We start from the raw sequence: 21,805 nt of genomic DNA on the forward strand, positions 1-21,805 counted from the left end.
AAGACATTCATCTCACGATTCAGGCACCAACAATGGGCTTAATAAATTGTGGACACCGACTGTGGGATGGATGTATTACCATATCTATGAGCAAGAAAAAGCATTGAAAATGAAAGAAGGTATTTGTCTGACGTTTGTGGTCTTGAGTGTTTTAATCAAAGCAATTCACTTTTAATATGAAAATAGCGTTTGATAATATTGTAGATCTCTTCACATTGACGAGTTTTGATACGACTGCTTTCTTTTTAGAACTATGAGTTCAGGATCCAAAAGTTCATGTAGGATAGTTTTGATATGATGAAACTAAAGATTTTTCTTAATGTTAGGTGTTAGGATATTTTAGTGCTGTTTAAAAACAAAAAGACAGTAATTTAAAGAAGAATTCATTTACATCCAGTTATTTTATATCAAGTTATTGACACTTCTAGAGGTCCTAAACAAAAGGCACACAAACCACGAAATGATTTGCCTGATGTTATCTTTTTTTTCCCCCTTAAGAACCACTGTTACTATTTCTCAAGTTTCAAAATTACCATTACTTTTTTTTTTCCAGGAGCCATGGCCTTTGGTAGAAACCTTTAAAATACTTTTAAATATAACTTCATTTTAATTGCTAATGAAGAATTGTGATCTATATTGGGTATCATCTGATGACTGAAAACAATTTCCTTCTCTTCCCTTCTCTTTCTTTCCTTTCTTCCTATTTTGCTTCCTTTTTATTTTAATGGAAGAAAAGCCATTGCCATTAAAAAGCAATTAAAAAGCTTTCATGACACATTTTACACCTTTGGTTCTTATCGACCTTCTCAACAAAGCCTGTGGTCTTTGACTTGAGCTGGGCAGTAAGGATGGCCTTTCTTTTTTTTACCTGTTTTTTTCATTTTGTTTTGTTTTGTTTTTTGTCTTTTATTTCTATGACCGTAACCTGCATCTACTTTTTCTCTCCTTGGAGTCTTAGTTTTTCACACTTGTCCCTGGGGAGGGGGAATGGAGAACTCCTAAGGATCTACAGTAGAGGACTCCTCCCAAACCCATGATCAATGCAAAAATGGTAACTATTTAGTAACATTTGTTAGTTAATGAGAATTTTGGCTGTTTATTGTATATATGCTTCCATTTCCCATCTGAAACCACAGAATCATACAGGTATTTTGGGGATCAACTGAAAAATGAAATACAAAAGCAGGATAATTATTTGTACCTTGGGCAAACAGGCAAAGTTTCTGATAAAACGGATGTAAACTGATACTTTTGTAGGATTTGAAAGAATGATACAATTTTTTTCTTTTTACACAAGAAGGAGGCAACCTGCATGATCTAAAACTATGCTGCATACACATGTGCTGTGTAAAACTAGCACTGGCTAATTGTAACAATACAGCACCCTGTAAATTTTTGTATATTATGCATAAAAGGGACTAATGGATAATTCTTCACTGTAAATACCAATCTTTTCAACCTATTTTTCTCCTCTAACTAGCAAAGATTATACTCTTTTGCAGGATTAACAGTTTACTTAAATCCCCATTTTCAGTGGCGGGGGGAACGGCAATTTCCATGCAAAGAACTTATACAAATAATAATGACCTTAAACCTTTTACACTACAACATCATTTTTCTATTTCCATGTACTGCCTTTTAGCTCCACAATAAAAGAACTTCATAAGGCACTATTTTAGATGATGTTTTTTAAATCATGTGACTGATCCCATGAGGAAGAGCACGAATCAAATTCTGGGAATGACAGACCCAATCATAGCTAATAACTGAAAAGAGCAAGTTATTTTTAAAACATTTCCCATGTACTTTAAGAAATATAAACACTTCAATAGAATAAAATTCTACAGATTAACAAATGCACATTCAGAATATTTTTTTCAAAAAGGAAGCTCACAACAAATATTTGATCTTTTTGAGGTTCTTAAGCCTAATTATATTACCTTGTGCCATTTCAGAATTTTTAAAAAAATTATAATGTGCTATTCTCAGACTTAAAAACTATACTTTAAACCTATAATGAAAAAGAATATGAAAAGGAATATATGTATATATATGTATGACTGAAACATTACGCTGTACACCAGAAATTGACACAACACTGTAAATTGACTATACGTCAATAAAACAAACAAACAAACAAACAAAATTATACTTTTAAAAGTTCATATTGAGCTGTAATCCTAAGGTTTCTATTTGTTCACAAACAAAGAGCCAAGGAACTAAGAAAATGTTAAAATGTGTGCCAATGTTCTATTTATATGGACGGGCAACTGACTGAATTTGGGGCCACTGCTGAATACGGATTCAGTTCTACCAAAATATGTTAAATTGCTTTCTCACCTCTATTACCTTTTTCCGATCTACTCCTTGCTTCACTTGCTGTGCCCCACACATAGCTGTCTTTTGCTGAAGCTCTTGTTCTATCTGGAGCTTTTCTAAAGGCTGATTTAATGTGGCTCCACCAGTGACATCAGAATTACATTTGGTCCAATTATCCTGGAAGCATTTAGAATTTTGCAATACAGACCCTGCTGACGTTTCGTAGGTTTTCAGCAGCTTTTCCACCACACCATAATTTGACCTGGGATCAGCCGATCTTGGTCGGCCAGACAAATTACTTGGTCTCCAGTCATGCTCCTGGAACATATTCCGGTAACTGCTCGGGCTTACGTGCTCCTGTGTTTGTTTGAAGAGGCCTGTTGTGGATTTTTTGGTGGAATTATCAGGCACAGTTTCCCTGGGCACAGGCACGTGGGCGCTAGTTTTCAGAATGTCAGAAACAGTGTCACTTTCTGAAGCATTACCTGCGCAAGTAATTAAGGTATCACAGGGCTGAAGATCTTCAGATGATCCTGAGAAGCTTTGATTTTGCTGAACTGCATGACAATTTCTATCTGTTCTAAATACGATCCTGTTAAATTCATCAGTCTTTTCTGCCAGCTTTTCATTTCTAGTAGTCTTTTCAAAGCCGCAACCGAAACTTCTCAGTGGGCTAGTGCTCTGTGTCACTGAGGAACCGTAGTCATTGCCTACATGAAGACCAGGATGAGATTTAGCAGGCTGATCTGGGATCGCCTTTTCATATTTTGGTTTATTGGGAATAGAGCAGGTTTTCTGAGACCAGAGTGTAGAGGGACTATTTTTTGCACCTGTCCCAATGTCAGATGACCACATGCTAAGTCCAACATTCTCATTACTTGAAGGCTTGTTATCTATTTTGGTTTCTGGTGCCAAAGAAGAAAACATGATACCATCTTTCAAAGTCTTCCCTTCATTTAGACACAACGTAGGCATCGCATCATGCGGCCACAGGAAATGAGGACTGCAGTTCCGTTCACCGTGACCTTCTTGGGCCACCCTGCTGCTGTGGTCTAAACTTCCCTTCAGACTTCCATGGGCTTGCTCAGAATAGGAGCTGGGAAAATTTCGAGATGTGCTTCTTGGAGGAGGAACTGGTGGAGTTTCATTTCTTTGCAGATCAATTGTATTGGTTCCACTTTTGTTCTTAGAATTGTTTAGGAAAACACTGGTACAGCACAGATTCTTTCTGTTTTTCTGTTTTTCTTTTTCTAAATTGGTTGAAGGAAGGCACTGCCCATTGTTGATCATGTGATCTCCATGAGGCATGTTAATTACATTTGGCATTTCCTGGAGAAAAGAATCTGACTTCATCCTAAACAGTTATAAAACATGGTATATTAGTGATAACTTTATTTATGACAAGCCCTTAAAGACACTGAGACTAAAGCAATGGATTCTGTTACAGGAAAAGGAGTCACAACTTCCTCAAACATTATTTTTTTATAAATCCCTTAGTCCAAAACTTCAAGTTCCTTTTACAGTAAAATAAGGCCTACCTCCCAGTGTTGTATACGAGACTCAACATACATAGTCTGACCCAAAACATCTTTTCAACTGTGTCTCTCATTTTTTCTATTACCTGAAACTTCACCTACGCTCAGACTAGACTGTGTGTGGTCTCTGGGGTGTCTGCTATTGGGGTTCCCATTTCTATAGGTTTCTCTCTTGCCATTTCCTTATATCCTCTTTGCCTACTGAATCCCTATTCATTACGTCTTCTGAGCCCAAGTTCCTCTCCTTGAATTTGAAATAACATTCTAAGTAGTAGGATGGAAATCTGAATCAAAGCGCAAAGAGACATGAGCAATACCAAACGGAAGGTGTTATTTGGACATGAAAGAAAAGTGACAATTTTGTTGATGGGTAAAGGGCATATAAGCAAAGTGAGCTTCAGAAACAATAGTAAGGCTATTCAGAGGACAGTGAGTACTTTGGTGTGGATGGAACATAAAGCAAGAATGGAAAGGATGATGGAAAGTAAGACAGGTGCATTAGGTTAACTTGTAATGACTTTCAATTACATATTAAGGATTTTGAGCTTTTTTCTAAAGACCACGAAGTGACAGTGAAAACTTTATATGTGATGTGGTTTGTAGAAGAAAATAGACAAGTAATAATTTTCTGAGTTATCAAAATAAAAACCTAAATATAGCAATAATGTGGATTCATAAATTAAAGTTAATCATATTGATAAATATAAATCATACTTATATCCCTTCAACTTATGAGATCACTTACAATAAAGGGCAGACAAATGCTCATTAACAGAGAACAGTAGGCAATAAAGAGAATGAGAACTAAATGACTCAAAATATTTCAGTAGAACATCACTATATAATTAAAACACCACACTGTTAAATCTGACATAGTTTAAAGATGTATTTAACTAGATTAACCCAGTATACTCTTCCACTGGCCAAATACTCAACATGAAAAAACTCAAAACAAAAACTACATTACAGGATACTTGCTAATTTATTATGGTGGGCACAGCTTAACTAAACACCAAAAGAGTAAAGTGTGCCTCAGAGTCAAATTACAGAGTTAGAAGATCTGCTTTAAGAATTAGTGAACAGAGAAATATTCAATTTACATTTTTATCTCCTATCTAAGATGACAGCTTTTAATCACATTACTAATTCTCCCTAAGAAAGTGTGAATGAGATGCCAGAGGCAATTTGGGTTCATTAACTGAAAACAATATTCTTTTTTTTATTTTCCAACATAAAATCATCAGAGATGTACCAGCCTACCTTCTGTGGTTAGACCGCTTTCGAATTTCCTCTTGAAAGCTGCATAATTCTTCACTAACTTTGGCAAGTTCTTCAAGAGCCTTTATACATATAAGCAATAGCATGTTAGCCTTTTGAAATGTAAATGTTTCTTTAGAAGCAGTCCCAGGCCAACCCCTCCTACTTACCGTGTTGAGGGCGCTGGAGCAGCTCCCACTGTCTCCCCCAGAAGTCCTCAGGTCAGGCCAGGCCTCACCCTCCCTTTGTTTATCTGTGGTCAAAGAATCCATGAACTCTACTTTGGATTTTTTGGTAGCTTTTTGCTCCTTACACATTTGATTTCTTTCATGAAATAAGTTTTGCTCTGTGTTATCTTTTTTTCCCAGATCATCCCTGTGATTCAACCCTGTAAATTCACATTGTCCTGAATTGGGGTAATTTGGAGAAGATTCCACCATTTTATCTTGAATGGCCTTCTCACAACCAAGATCAATGATCTTAGCGCGTTCACGCGTGTTGACTTTCCTCCGAAGCTTTACTTCGTGGCAGAGCTGGAAGGAAAACAAAGATAAAAATGTCTCCCTAATCCACTTTGTCAGTACTTTTGACACTAAGTACATTGTTTTGTGTCCTCTATGCCATATTACTGTCTACTACCCCAGAGTATTAATGTTTATGCTGCCAAATCGTGCTTCTAAAATCTAGATTAGCCAGAACAACAATGTGATAAACTATAAAGATTACTTTAGTAGGCCAGAGCATGGGTGGTAATTTCTATCTTTCTGAGTAGAAATCAACTCATTCAAAAATAAAATAAACCTGTACTTCTATATGGATGTCATGACACAGAAGCACTGTAAACAAAACTGCAATGACCAGAATCAATTACTGGCAATGCTCTCTCACTGCTTGCAGAGAGAAGAGTTTAATATTAAGGTTCTACTTTTAAAATATATGATCCTACTTGTGTGCCAACACGTAATTGTCCAAATAGTTGACCATCTCACAAAGTGATTCCGCTCATTCCGTTCCCTAAGTACACATTTTGCAACCAAAATATACTTCCTTTGGAAGCTATGTTGGTGAGGGCCAGGTATTACTGAGATTTTTTTTAATGCCAAAGCTATACACACTCAAAAGAAATTTCTTGGTGGTAGGGGAGGTATAGCTTAGTGGTAGAGCTCATGTTTAGCATGCACAGGGTCCTGGGTTCAATCCCCAGTACCTCCGTTAACAACAACATAAAGTTTCTTGTGCTGATTAAAACAAATGTGACCCTGTCCTATATAATACAGTATCATCTAATAGTCTTTGATCATCTATTAGTCTATGTTAAAGTGCGCCCCCAATTATTTCTTTGAGAACTTAATTTAACTTGCAGATACTTAGCTCATCCCTGAAGAGTGAAAGTAAGTGGCTTTTTCTTCAGGCCAGAGTTCTGGGAACGCTTGCCAAATTCCAGCGACTGTCAGATAACCACTAAAGCAAATGACTCTACATTTTACAGCCACAACCGATATCTGCACTACATTTACAGCCACTACATATCTGCACTATTATTCAAGGAATATGAGAACAGATTTATTGCTGCTCAGTATTTACCCAAGTCTCAGATGAGGGAAACACTATAAATAGTTAATGCCTAACGGATATGCATTTATTTCCCTAGATACTTATAAATCTGTCATTGGATGAAGTCAGAATAGCATCAAATTGCAGCCATGAATCCACTGTTTGGTCCCTGTAAAATTATCTGTACTGAACTGTTGTAGGTATTATAATTTTGGCTGACCTTGAGGGACATTATAAGAGACAGCCCTCAAAAGTACCATGCTAAATCCAAGGATACTGTTGGTGGCATCGTCCTCTATTTGAGGAGCCATAGATGAAAACAAAATTGCTTTAGTTGCAAAGTCAGGGAAGAAAGTGCTATTTTGGGGGAATAGGTTTGCTTTTGTTTTCTGAATACTGAGAAAGATGCATCTGATCATTTTTTGTTAGTTACTAGAAAGACAGACTTGCTGCATGCAGTTCACATATGAGCCTCCCTCTTGTCTTCCTTTCATCTTTTTCTTCTAGTTTTGACATTCTTTACCTTATATAGAATTTCATTTGACATCTTAAATTCTCTCGGGGATTTCAGTGAAGTATGAATAAACAATGTAATATTATTGATGGAAAACCATTTATTTGGTATCCTTAATCGGTGTTATTTGGTACCCTGCCCTGTTTTCAGTGGTTATCGGATCATTCGAACAAAGGAGACAAACAGGAAAGCTTGCAATGTGATAAAAAAAAATTCCCAAGCATTATTAACTCTATTCAGGATTTCTATCTGAATTATTCTAGGTTTCAAATGATCCACATGTGTACTTCTTGGTTTTGCAATAGCAAATGCAATGACTGTGGATAGTGGCTGAATAAAGGATCATTAGCATCTTAATACCCAACACTGATTTCACTAGATGATATGATTATTTGGAATCACTGAAGTTATGAGTGTACCTGGAAATCTATAATTTTCTAATTTATGGCTTAATAAGTGTATCTGATTTAATACACAGAACTTAATGATAAATACAAGACAAATATCATGTTATGCTTGTGGCAGGTTATATTTTTTCCAGCTGTTGATTTTTAATTTTAGCTAAAAAGATTGTCTTGATTTTCTGTGACATGTGAAGATAATTTCCTCCTGTTGTCCTCAATCTTTTCTACTCTCAGCTTTCTAGCCCGTAAGAAGGAATGTATAAATTCTTACAGGTATAAACCTGCGAGTAGAAAAAAATGCATACCATGCCATTTTATATAAGGAACTTGAGCACATCCATGAATTTTGGTCTCCATGGGAGCTCCTGGAACCAACTCCCCGTGCTTACTGAGGGAGGACTATATATACTAGTGTGATAAGGGGGGCACAATGCTAGTTTTCATGTATTGAAGAGCATCATCCATGGGCATTCTGTGTAAGCACATTATCTAAACATATTTCCAGGTGTGGTGCTGTAAACTGCGGGCAGCGTGCCGTAAGGAGCACCACAGCTACTACCCAAGATAAGGAAAAAAATATTCCAATCCTTCTGTCTTCTTGATGCAGAATGAGACAGTATTTTTATGGACTGTCATCCTATGTTTAAAGCATGTTTAATGCCTGCTTATTGATAAGGCTAATATTTTCCATAGATGGAATCTACACGGCTGTCAGAATAATTATTTGGCAATAACAAATTTAACCAGACAGCAGACTGTCTTAGCTACGTGGCTCAAACAATTGGCTAGACTGATCCTATCTTAACTATTTTGCTTGGATGCTAGAATTATCTGAGACTGTTACTAACTGGACCTTCCAGATCTTTGCGAGCCAGTGACCTATGACTCCAGGCTCTGGACTGGAGTCGTGGATTCTGATTTGACCTAGCCATCTCCAGTCTGAGCCTCTGGGTGGAGGAGTTAAGAAAGTAAGCAAAAGGCATTTTCCAAACTCTAGAAGGATAAGAAGCAAATTTTCCTTTCCACCTTTAGTTATCCTCAACATACTTGCTTTCTCAGCTCTATTTTAGAAGAATAGTTTAATAGCTACTCTTTTTTTTTAATTTTTCCTTTAAGCATGCCAATTTGTATTTTATTCACAACCAATTACATGTCTGTTAATAAGAAAAATATTTGCACTATAAACACAGAAAGCACCAGCTTTGTCTGTGAATAAAGGCCAAGGAGTCTGTTAAAATAACTGCCTTGGCAATGTGCACAAAACCATATAAGTCAATAGCATGAATGTTATAAGAAAACAAAGTAAGTATAAATAATTTTCAGTTGGGATAAGCTTGACTATACATCAATGCAAATACTTAAAGGAATTATTCCAGCTCCAACAGGCTGAAGGGATAATATGACCATTTGTATCAGAGTCAGAGTCATAGTATATCATTTTCCACACACTCTTCCCTAATAAATGTGACAATAAATGTGGCACACCTTGCCAGAGTAAATACCACGTCCACTGCCATTTTCCTTTTGATAAATGACACTCTTTTTGAGTCTACTGGATTATCTAATATGTAATTTCCTTTAGTAGACTTAGTCATACATCATGTCAGGAAAGATCTGTATTTTAATGCCCAATTATAATTTTGTTAATATATATTCCACCATTATGCTTTTCTTATGTTTTCCTCCTGGGCCCAGTATTTGAAAACTTACACAACATACATATCTCACTTTTGATACCAAGGCACTGTAGTCAGAAAATTAAAAATTGATACATTTCAGAGCAACATTTCAAGTTCTAATTTTCATGCAAGATTATAAAATAAGCCATAGTCTTTACAATACCATTGAGTTAGGTTATGCTATTTTGGGTCTAGTCAGTATCACTGAGACATGCATCTTTTAGGTGGAAAAGGAAAAGAAAAAATAGTTTTCAATAAAAAGCCAAGCAACAGAATTTTCATTCTGAGTTTTAAGTTTCCAATGTATTCAAAACAGATCAACTCATACCTCTTCTATCTTCTTCTGCATGATCTTCCATTGACTTTCCCATTCCTTTCTTTCATTGTCAAATTGGTCCAGTAGTTCCATCTTTTCCTTGTGCCAGTCAGTCTCTGTGTTCTCCCACTGCTTATGTAGGTCCATGGCAACCGTGTGTTAGTGAAGGGGTGTTTCTGCTCGTCTCTGCCTTCTCTTAACTGTTTCTTGGAAGCTTAGAGTTGTTTTATTTGAAGCAGTCTCACTTGCCTTTAAAATAAAGCCTAATATAAACATAAGAAGAGAGAGTTCCAAATCCGTGTGCTTTCTGGAAACATTTTATCAGTTTGTCAAGAGCCACTGACACAAACAAACTATAGGAAACTTGGACTCAAAAGACGAGAAGAGATGACAGAAAAATCTGCTTAAGGAAAAACTAACACAGTGGAAAAAACAAGTATTGTCCACACTTTTTTTCTTCCCCTTTCTGAGACCAGACAGCAAAATTATAGTGGACAAGATGGCTAAATGCATGTGTGAGACAGAAGTATTCCTTTAACTAACCACCTAATCTAAAGATAGAACTTTTCATGAGTGGGAGTATGAAATTCAACTGTATAGTCACATTTACACGACTGTGGTATATTCTGCTGCAACAGAATTACTCCTTCTGGATACAGATATATACACACCAAGATGAATGTCAAATGCATTTTCATGGTACATTCAAATAGGCTGTTTATAGGTTATTTTTTAAATTCTCTATGTGCATAATAATATCATCTATAAATAATGACAGGTTCGTTTCTCCTTTTCCACTTATTATGCTTAAAATTTTTCTATATTAATTTACTGCTACAATAAACATTGAAGAGAAAAAAAAAAAGAATTACTCTTTCTGTTTCCAGATCATATAGTTCTGTGACTTAAACTCCTGAGACAGTGCTGGACTACAGTCTCAATTTTATATTGAGTTCAAGCCCATGACAAATGTGTACTGTATTAATAAGACCCCAGCATTAGTAGTCAATCTTGGACTAATGTATCAGCAAGAAACTAAACTAAAGCATAAAAAAATTTCATTATTTTACTTCATCAAGTAAAACGTAAGAGCAGAAAAACTATCCTGGAAGCCATATGTTAAAACGTATCCATGCTCTTTTTTTCCTGATGTATATCATCTGAATACAGAATACAGAGAATCAATACTGAATACAGAGAATTAAGGAAAATGTTTTGATCCATTTTCAGGGAAATCCTTGATCATATTAAGCAGTGACTGAAAGAATTTGGTTTCTAGCATTTAGGATATGTGTATTTAGGATTTGAAGATGTACTTTAAGATACCTGACTGGTAGCTCTAAGTCATCTAAAATTTCTGAGGTTTAGTTTATTTAACATTAAAATGGGGGCTATCCACAGGTTATTATAAAGATTAAATGACATATGGAATGCAAAGTGGTTTCCGAAATTCAAAATTTTCCCTATTTTTGCTTTTAAAAATTTCCACTGAAAACGATTTTTATTAATAAAGTCAGATACTTTTTTGAGGGGTAGAAAACATGTTTAAAATGTTTGACTCTCCATCTAAGATAATCAGGACTATAAGAAGTCTAACTCTTCAGCATTTTAGGCCATGACCAAAATGCCTTAACTTACCAGGTGGCAGCTGATGTTAATTATGAGCAAAGTTCTCAAAAGTTGATAGCTACCTGGGTGCTGGCATTGTGGAATGAAGCCCACAACCCAGGTGGCAAGCCCCATTCTGCGATCACAGAAGACAGCTGCATAGTTCATATCCCAAATATAAGATAAACATTGAAGACATTTCATTTTTTTCAGACTTTCTGAATGTGCACATCTGACTGATAAACTGTTCTGAACACATATTTTTTGAGCTGCAACCTATTAATGAATTATAATAGACTAATAAGGAATAACAATGTCACTGCTATCTGTATGCAGGGCTCCACCTTCAAAAACACCCTGATAATATGAGGATCTATATGGTTACTCTTCTCTCAAAAAATCTGCCACAGATACTCCTTGATCATTCTTACCAATTTCTTTGGTACTCACAAAACTATGACGAGTTCAGTCAAGAAAAAAAAAAAGTAGTTTCAGATTTAGCCCTTAAAAATGCTATCATGTCTCAATTTACGCCCTTAGCCATGCTAGTTTTCTGACTCATTTTCCATCCTCTCTGTCATCCTTCGTCCCTTTTGCTACCCTCCAATCCTATGAGACAGTGACCACAAACACCTGCCACAGCAAATGCATGTTGCCCCCAAATAAATGTGTCAGTGAAGACCTAACAAAATGAAGAGTAAAGAATATAAAGAATTTTCTGTTTTGTTTGTTTTGGTGAATCAGTCATTGATCTCAATTGCCTGTTAATCTCCTAGGTTCATCAAGTAACTATTCACAGGAAATGCAGGCAGTGCTAATTTTCAGAGACTGCAGACTCCTTTAAAACCAGATGTAATTAACTGTGAGCTGAAACTACCTTGCTGACTAGCAGGTATTTAAGATTGACACTTCTCAGGAAGAATGGAGTGGTTTAAGACATTAAGAGACAGTTGCAGATTTTACCAAGGGAGTTATGGAAAGAGAACAGACTAATGTCAAGCTACCAGGAAGAGTTGCTATGATAGTCCATATTTCATCCTATTTTTAAACACTGTAACTGTTCACAAATCATCAGAAAGTCTCTTCTACAATTATGTAGCAAATGGTTCCAACTTTTCTTTTTATTCCTAACTGTTCTTGGACCATTTCCAGACCAGGGTTAAAAGGCACCAGGTTCTTTTCTCTTTCACCTATCTGAAGATCATTCAGGAAAACCCTCAGTCGGATTTGTTCCTGGTAACAGGATTATACTTGAACCCAGGGAATGTTCTCAAAGCAGATTGAATCCCACACTTAATTGCAAAGAGCCAATCTCATCACTTAATACAGAGAAAGGCCAATTCCCTTTCCAGGGTTGGAGCAATATCTAGTGCCAGAAAGTGTAATGATTATGGATCAAAAACAAGCCTTTGATAGAAAATTCCTATAGAGCAGTATCTCTGCCGATTTCTGCAGGAGAGTTTATTTCACCTCCCTAGTATCCATGTCTTCTCAGAAATGTCAGATATAATATGGCTGAATATATTGCTTTCTCTATTAAAAATAAAATGGGGTCCATAGAGTTTTCTGAGGATTAAATGTGAAGAAAGAGAATGATTAATCAAAGTGAATAACACTGTTTTAGATCACAACGGGTGATTAATATATGCCTGTTTCTTGGTTTCTTCCTTCTGTCCCTGTCTCCCTCCCTCTTTTTTCTTGTCTCCCCACCCCCAACTCTCCTTCTTTTTACCTTTCTCTGGAATAAAACTGATGATTTTGATTTTCATTTAACTAGAAAATTGACAGAAGCAAGTCTAATCGTGTGAACTCATGTTTTTAATGATTTTCCTTTGCCCTCAGTAGTTTTCAAGTGTTTTCAGATTACACGGCAAGGTAAATATTTAGGAAAACTTTTTTATTGTTAGTAAAAAGTTGGATAGCCAACTCTTAGATAAAACTGCTTGTATTATAGTTCTCCTTAAATGTTAAAAAAAAAATCCAACTAATAGGGCAATTTTGTAGGGACATAATGTTCTATAATGAGAAGTTACGGGGTAAAGTGGCTAAGCCAGTTCAAAAACTCAATTTCAGTGCTTTCTGTTGAGGCAAATACAAAAGTTCTCTTTGTTCCTAGTCGGCACTCTTTTTCGCCCACAGATATTGGTATCTCTGTGGGAGAGAAGGAAGAATTTCTGCTGTCGGCCCCACTCCCTGTGTCTCTCTGATTTTCCATTTCATTTTACTTCCTCCAGAATTTCATTCAGAATAAAAATTTATTAGAGCAAATGTACAAGGGTAGAGTGAGCTGCATTCCTCAGTCATGCTCTGTTCACCCCCACAACCGCTCTAAGCTAGCCTTGCATAATCCACTCTCACCTGCTTCCCCTTTCCCACTGCCGGAAGCCAGAGTCGTAGAGTTGGGAGTGGGTTGCGTAAGTAAGGTGATGGGAGGAAAACAGTCCGCTGACCTTAGGCCCTACTAGTAAGCAAAATTCAAGAGCAACTTAGGAGTTTCACAGCAAATCACTGTCATTTCCCAGGTTAGCCTCAAGTTGGCCATGGTAACACTTCTTCGTCTGAAGGGTGCTCCATTCTTACTACACCTTGGTGGTTCCCATTTCAACCTTCATCTCTCCCACTGAAAAGTGGACTGCAGCCAAACAAATGAAAGAGTTTTATGGGAGTTGACTCAGTTGCAACTTCTCTCTTCTGAGATCTTTATTCAGAGTATTTGTTTCTTGTCCTCTGACTTCCTTTATCTAAACATACTACTTTTCATATCATTAAACATTTTTCATTTGTAGGCGGTTACATATTCCAATACAAATGCCACACACAGTAGGTACTGTCAATTTCACAAGCCCTAGAACAATCCTTTGCCTTGGAGATACTTTGTCCCCTCTTAACTTTGAAGGAATTAGGAATTCCCATGTCTATACCTATCAAAGCTATGCACCATTTGCCTCCAACATTCTCCAGGCCCCTGTGAATCACCTGCATCACTTCCACTGATTAATAGATATTATTCCTCCCCTACTCTTCACTGCAAATGCCTATTTCCAAAGCCAGCCATGATATGATTTTGTTACAAGGCAAAAAATGTGCAATCAAATTTTTTATTTCTCTTTCTTGCTATTTCAGCATGTTACTTATGTTCCAATTGGGTCAAGGGGATACTACCATATGCAATTCTGAAGAAATCAATTTTGCCTTCTCATTTTATTATCTTCTCCTTCCTTGTTTTCTCTCCAGTTATATACTCCAACTAGAAAACATCCAACATACAGGCGCACTGATTTTACATCTCTTACTTTCAAAAACTTTGAAAGGCACACTCGGCCTGGGTAAAGAGATATCTAAAATTAATCAGCTTAAACAGTGGAAGATGTAGAGGTAAGGATCCCTCCAAACTGAAGATTAAACCATTATGAATAGCAAGCATTTCAACTCAAATTGCAGAAACACTGATGCAGTGAGCAAACCATTATCTTGGATGCAATTACACTGATTCATTTTTCACTGCAATTTTCAAATACCAGCAATTTCAAGGGTCATGAACTCTACTTTGCAACTGTTAAAAATTCTTCTCTTAATGAAAACAGCATTTTAATAAATAAATTTAGTGAAATCCTATGGTAGGCAAAGTGGTGTTCAAAGTACTGAGAAGCAGCGTTGGAAAAACACCGTCTCAGAGAGCGGATGGCACTGTCAGTCCAGAGCAGGAAATCCACACACAGCAGCTGAGCCCTCTCTTGCCTGGGAGTCAGTAAAATCCGTTACGCACCCCGCCCCGCTGTGTTTAAGCCCAAACACACACAATGAATCAGGCAGATGTTGAAATCACCCTCCACTTCAACAGTCTCCGTAGTTGAAAATATGTCAGCAGCAGCATCTCTATATTTTGCCGCAATTAGTCACTTGCTTTCAAATTGCCAGAAAGAAACATACCTTTTTGCCCTGGGGAGAAATCCTATGCTCATGGTCAAGCACTGGTCAATCTAGCAAAGGGAAGATAGCTGGTTGTCTCAAAGAGAAAAGTCTCAGCGTGGTGAATCTTGCTCCTTTGCAGGAGATACGAATGCAAAGTAAGTCCAACCACTCAACCGAGCAGGACTGACAAGTCCCTTTGAAACCTTTACCACTTTCACAAATCAAAAAGCTGCTCAGCTCAGCATCACAGCGCAGCCGAGGCCACTGTGACGTCAGTTTCTCGGAGGCGGCCTTCAAGCCACCCCTTCCAACCAGAGCCCTGTAACTTTAGAGCAGCTCACACTCTGGGTAAACAACTCCAGGTCCAGGACATTTTTAACTTTTATAAGGGAGCCCAGTATTTCCAAACTTGCCAAAAGGGCTGGCGTTAAGATCACATGATGACAATTGCCAAGTTTAGATTTCGTTCATTTGGAAAAGTTAACTCCTTTTTCACAGGAAAGAATCACCTCCTGCCATACCTTTCTCTTTCCCCTTTTCAGCTTGTGTCAGAATGCAACTTTTGGTGCCTTTGGAAGTTGGTGTCTGGATGTGGTAGAACAAAAGTCCAGAAATTTTATATATATAAAACTCAAAAAGATTTGTGAAAATGTATCAAACGTCTGTCTTGAAATAAAACAGAAATGGAATATATAAAGACCAGCCTCCTAGCTCTTTTTGATTCTATGAGAGCTGGCTGCTTATATTTACAGTGATAGTGATATCTTTCTGCTAGAGAAAGGATGATAACTGTTGTGGGAAGGAAAAAAAAAACAAATGAGATGCCCACGTGCTTGTTGCAGTTAGGGTGTGCTGCATCCCACGTGCATGAAGAGGCTTCTTAAGCCATGACCAAATCGATGTACCCTGGAAATGCTAGGAAGCCTTGCCTCCCGAGCAACATGTCCAGGTTGTGTGTGAATTTCTACACACACAGACCTGCTCACCTTTGGTGTGAATGAGCTCAAAAAGGCATCAAGAGCAACGTTGTGTCTAATTCAGCAAATAAGCTCAACAAAAGTTTACCTCATGAGGTCTTATCCTCGTCTGAAGCAGCTCTTCTGCGTGATCATTAAAGCATTTCGTATACACTGTAATATTATTTTTGGCTGCTTCCAGATAAATATTTCATGGGGAGCTAAAAAGTTTACTAAGAGTAACTTGCTCAGAGTAGGACTTTAGTACGTGTAGGACAATCAAATGAAATCATACTCTGTGTTTTGAAAGCTTGGCATCGTAACCTGAAAGCAATAACAACAACAGTAATTCTAGTAATAATTGATGACTCATGGAGACAGGTCTCTGCAAGGCCCTGTGCTAAGTGCTTCTAATATCTAATGTAGCTTTATCTTAGTTCACTCTCACAGAAACGGTCTGTAGATACTTAACCAATTTTACTGATAAAACCAAGGCTCTAAAAGGTAAGGTATCTTCCCGAAATTCATAGAAACTTGACCATGAAGAGGAGTAGATCTTGGAACTGGTTTCTCCACCTGAAGATCCTGGAATTTTGTCACAGAGATATTAGTTTTAATTCTGCTGCCACCACTTATCTGTGTGAACTTTGAGTAAAGAAATTATTATATTTACTTCATGAGGCTATTGTAAGACAGTGAGGAGATACTTATAGAGTCAGGCACTTAAGAAATGTTAGCTCATTCTGCCTCCATCCCTATCAGGAGAGGAGAGAAATCCTGGTGTGGTGGTTGGAGGTGGGAGGTGGCGGGGGTTTGGGGGAGTAAGTCCCCCAAAGCATCTATACAGAATTATCTAATAAAATTGTTCCCCCTTCCCTCTCTTCCGCTCCAGACCTCTTAATTTCCTTGTGTCCTTTGTAAATCAAATTAAGACTGCTTTCTAAATCCTGTCAGAACTTCTGATAATATGTAGCTAATTACAGAAGAAATCATGTTGCTCTATTCTCTATGCTGCCGCACAATAGTACCTATATGAACGTCCCTTTTCACGCATGTCCCAGCAATTATTTATTGCAGGAGCTTCATCTGCTTCTTGTCACGGTAAAGTTGACCTTAAATTATATACAGGATCAAAAACTAGGGACACAACTTTGACAGAATTTCACTCCAAGTCTACCAATTACTCTCGTATTTACCAACCCTTTCATTTGAATCATTTAAAAATGTATATTAGCTAAAATTCCATATTTCATACCCCAAAGAAATAAAGTAACACAATCAGATGACGGCCTACAAAGGCAATAAGCATTCCGTACAGGTACTTCTGAACCTTTCCACGAAAAAAATTTTTTAAGAAAGCTTTGTTTTAAGAAAAGTTCCTACTGTTATATACATAAAACGAATAGATTTTAAAGACTACTTTTGGTATACTCAGCCCTACAGTGATATTTCGACATCTTGAAGTGCCTGATATTTTCAAGCAGGTGTCACAATGGCTGAAAACCTTATGGAGAAAATGCAAGTTGGTGCATAATCCAGGTTACTTTTAGCCCATTGAAATATTTAAACCTTCAAATATGAAACTGACTCAAACTATTGCTTTATACATTGGAGAGAATTTGGAAGAATCATTGGTATCATGTCATACCAATCCTATTTCAATGTATAACACATCCATAAAAATGCATGTAAGAATATTTAACGTAAAGTAAATGTAGAAACATGAGCTGCTGTCAAGAAACAAAAAGGAAAATCCTGGAAAGGGTTGGAAAAGGTCTTTATAAATGATGATATTAAGCCACAGACTAAAACATCTTGGAAAGGGAGAAAGAGGAATATTGGGTGCAAAACATCACTAGCAGGTGCTTCCAGACTCATAGAATTTTGTAGCCAGGAAGAACCCCTGACATCGTCCTGCCAAGCTTCTCATTTTACAGCTGAGGAAAGAGGCCCTGATGTTAAGTCATTTGCTCAAGGTCACAAAGCCAGTTACTAGCAACGCCAGGAATAGAATCCAGGTCTTCTCATTCCTGGGGGAGGACCTTGAAATTTAAAATTCCAAGGAGTTCAAGGGAGGGAATAGAACCCAGGGATAAGAGTTTAGGGTGTGAGACATTGATTCCTGGCTTTGTCAGATCTTAAATTGAATTTTCCTTTAAGTCCAAATGAGGGAGATAATACTTCATCTTCCAAGTATAACACAGGAGTCCTATGACACCGTATTTATCTTGATGCTGCTTATCTGAAGAAGCTTGTATCCCTAAATAATGTAATTCCTGGGTCAGAATATGAAGACAGAAGAATTTTAACTTGGCAATGGAAAAAATCTGGGGCTAAATGCACCAACTTTGCCTTCAGTATACCATTGCACATTTAATTTACCATAAATGTCTGAAGGATGATCTTGAAGCGCCGCAAAGCAGTTATTGATTTAATCACATTACACTCTGCCAACCCTGGCTATAGATGAGACGGGGTGGCTTCTGACTTCTTGCTTGTATAATCTTTCAGCCCCTTCTTCCTTTACTCTTTAAACACATTTACCAGGTGTAGTGTTAGATCCTGAAGACTGGAAGAAGAATAAGACAAATCTGTGTCCTCAACAAGCTCCATCAATTCTAAAGATCCCTGAAATGTGACCTGCAGCATGACTGTCCACTATCCGACTAGTCTGCCACTTTGGAACTAACTTACAAACATGGAGAACCTCTCTTCTTAGTCCCCGCAGCACCCCACACCCCACCCAGGGGGCCACAGTTCAGTGTTAACTCTCCAGCCTTGCTGCACACTGCAGTCACTCAAAGAATTTTTTTACAAAATGACCAAAGCTGGAACCTTCCCCCAGACTTTCTGAATTAGACCATCCAGTGGTGAGGCCCAGGTTTGCTAATTTTTATAAAGCTCCACAGCTGCTTCTATCAAATTTGGTCCTGTGTTAATTTGAGTTCTAGAACGACAGAACTTGGACTCTGTGTTAGTAAAAGAGAGATAATATTGATACTTATTAGAATCTGTTTTGGGCTATAAAATTAAGAGAGTCACACACAGAGCCTTTCTTATCCATGGAAGCCACATATGTGCATCACTGTGTTCCAGCTCGTGTGTGATTCTCCTGGTGCTGGATGCTTTCCTTCTAGAATCATGGGCTGCTGGCTCTCTCTTCTATTCTGAGGGCTGGTGACATGTCAACAGATTTTTCAGCCGAGCAGATCTGTCATGGGGCTTATGTACAGGCATTTCCAGATGACAGAAATATTCGAAAAGAATAGTTTCAAACTATCTGTTCTATTTTTTTAAGTACTGTTCTATATTCTGAAGAAACAGAACAATAAAACATTTTAGAAACGTGGGCTATTCCAGACTAGAGACAGACCCTGCTTACAGTTTTCAAATTTGTTTTTAGCATCTCACTATATTATTTCCAGATTCATGACTTGGCAGGTGTTGATAAAGATGAGAACAAAAGCTAAAAGCTAAGTCACACAGGGACTGCTGTAGGGCTCCCTCTCGTTTCATTCCAGAAAAGGGCCGTGGGAATGCCTGTCCACCACAAGAGGGCACCCTGAGCCATGTCTTTGGGATAAGAAGTCCCAGCAGTAAAGCAGGGCTAAGAGAGGCCATTTAGCAAGTATAATTTGAAGCACACAGGAATTAATTCCTACTCTCCCCGCCCTGCCCCATCCCAAGGCATTGCTAGCCCACCTATATCTTCTACCAGAAATGTGAGATTTATCACCAATAGGTGAAAGCATTATATTTTTAGTCATTGTCTAAGAAAATGCCATTGACAGAGGAAGCAATTACTGGCTAGTCAGAACTTTGCACAGAAAAGAAGAACAGTTAGTATCCAAAAAGGGCTGGAAGGAACAGTCAATACAGGAGTCCAGGGGAAGGAGTCTCTCTCATTCGTGGGCCATGGAGCAGGGGAGAGGGAAGATCAGAAAAAGGAACTGTATGAGTGGGTGCTAGATTTTGAGGGGTTAATGTGAGAAATCTTGGTGCCCAGGTGCAAAGAAATGTGGCATCGTGATGTGAGAAGTTTACAGTAAAGGATCTGGAGATAAGGGTAGAGAAAGGGAGGCCCACAGTCACACCTCACCATAGCCTTGGATCGCCTCGGATCAGAGGACTTCTGCAGAGCCACCTGGACCCACCCTCCACACCAAGGTCTCTCAGTAAGTCCACAGTAAGTCCTCTAAACACAATACCTTGATTGCTATGCTTGGCCCTTACAATATATTCTTCTGTTGTTGTTGCCATCAAAATATTTTGCACAGTAAGATTCCTACATCTTCCTTCTCTTTTCCAACTGTTTTGCCTCCACCCTGCTATTTTTTAATCCATTTACTTTCTACAAATATCAGTACTTCAAACCAATAGCTCCTTAGGAAGAAATCACATTCCTTTGAAAGTGAGGAGTGTGACCAGAGGCATGAGTTTCTCTTCCTGGACAGCTTCTTCATGCCAAAATTTGAAGGCCCAATGCTGGGGGAACCTCATTTTCCTTCAACTGTCTCTTCCTTTGGCTGCTTTACTGTGGTTTTTTCCACTGTATGGAGTCTTAGCAGTTAGAATAATGCTAAGACCCTCCATACAGTGGTCCTGGTGCTTCAGGAGATGCACATTTCCTTTCAGGTAAAGGAGCTCAGATTCTAAAAATCTAGAATCAATTCATTTTGCTGAAACCCCCACCTCCAAAGTTCTCAATGGCTGATCTAGGTTCACACTTAGGATGTCTATTTAAATAGTTTAAATCTGCTTTATCTGGCCAGGACTTAATGATAGAGAGGGAATAGATTGTGCAAAAACTGCACATGTTCATGAAAAAGAAAGGGAATTATAAACTAGACCCTAAATTGAGTTTTCTGACTTTAAGGAATAAAAGATGCTCTAAGGTCTTTTTTTTTTTTTTTTTTAAGCTCTTCAACTCTCTGCCCTCACTAAGTCATCTGAAGCAAGTGGACAAACTGATGAGCTTCTCTTTGTCTCTCACACTCTTTAAATTTTCAAACACACAGGTTAAGGCAAAAACTTTCAACATGAACTCACAGAGCTGACTGGCTGACTTCAAAGGTACACTACATTGGACAATCTCAGGAAAGAAATGTTTGTCAGCCTTTGAGGATCACTTATGCTCCTTGCTTGTTAACACAGATTATGTAAGCCGCTCAACTCAAAACACTCAGAAGAGACCACAGAAAATAAATAGTAAAGCACACTTTTTCAGAATTGGTAATTCCCAGAGCACCATCTCCAGAGTAGGCAGTATAATGAAGCTCCTGAAACAGCTGCATCCTTCCTGAAGACTTCAGAGCCATTTGCCATTTTGTGTAATGAGTGAGTCTTCCAAACTTTTCTGAAAGGCTCTAGTTTGTAAATTAGTGCGATCCCCCAGCATCCTGTTTATTTAGTATTTATTCTGGTACAATATAAAACTTTATTTACTACATCTAAAAATGTGCTGATAATTTAAAAGAAAAAGAATTAAAACAAAATCAAAATATTATGAACTACGTTTGAAACACCCTAAATAGGAATTTTGGTTTGGACAACATCCAAAGAAGCATTCTAATCCATTAAGTCAAAAAGTTATGTGAATATTTTCTGAAAGGCTGAAGAACTGCTAAACACCACTGACAATGTGCTCTTATATCACAGTAAATTCTATGAATTTATAAAATCTTATCATTTTATTTCCAGGTGTTGGGTTTTGATGGTATCTTATTTTGAAAAACAACTATGGGAAAACTC

At 37.7% G+C, this 21,805-nt stretch overlaps 1 protein-coding gene across 5 annotated transcripts in view; it reads right to left on the bottom strand.

The window, feature by feature from the left end:
- KIAA0408 (KIAA0408 ortholog) overlaps positions 1-21,805 on the bottom strand; it is a 29,887-nt gene that overhangs the window by 3,246 nt on the left and 4,836 nt on the right. Inside the window, exons 1-6 of one of the 5 annotated variants that reach the window (XR_004321989.1) lie at positions 15,117-15,415; positions 9,591-9,841; positions 5,282-5,644; positions 5,115-5,194; positions 2,350-3,673; positions 80-345 (exon numbers count right to left, since the gene is read on the bottom strand). Coding sequence is in view for 3 of the 5 variants with exons in the window: in XM_032484849.1 (XP_032340740.1) it covers positions 2,341-3,673; positions 5,115-5,194; positions 5,282-5,644; positions 9,591-9,725 (1,911 nt within the window). In the remaining 2 variants the exon portion in view is untranslated. Of the gene's footprint in view, positions 1-79; positions 346-2,340; positions 3,674-5,114; positions 5,195-5,281; positions 5,645-9,590; positions 9,842-15,116; positions 15,416-21,805 lie in introns of those variants that run through there. The other 4 variants (XR_004321988.1, XM_032484851.1, XM_032484849.1 and 1 more) reach the window with 4 other exon arrangements.

Source organism: Camelus ferus, chromosome 8 (genome assembly GCF_009834535.1).
Source record: "Camelus ferus isolate YT-003-E chromosome 8, BCGSAC_Cfer_1.0, whole genome shotgun sequence".
Taxonomy (NCBI): domain Eukaryota; kingdom Metazoa; phylum Chordata; class Mammalia; order Artiodactyla; family Camelidae; genus Camelus; species Camelus ferus.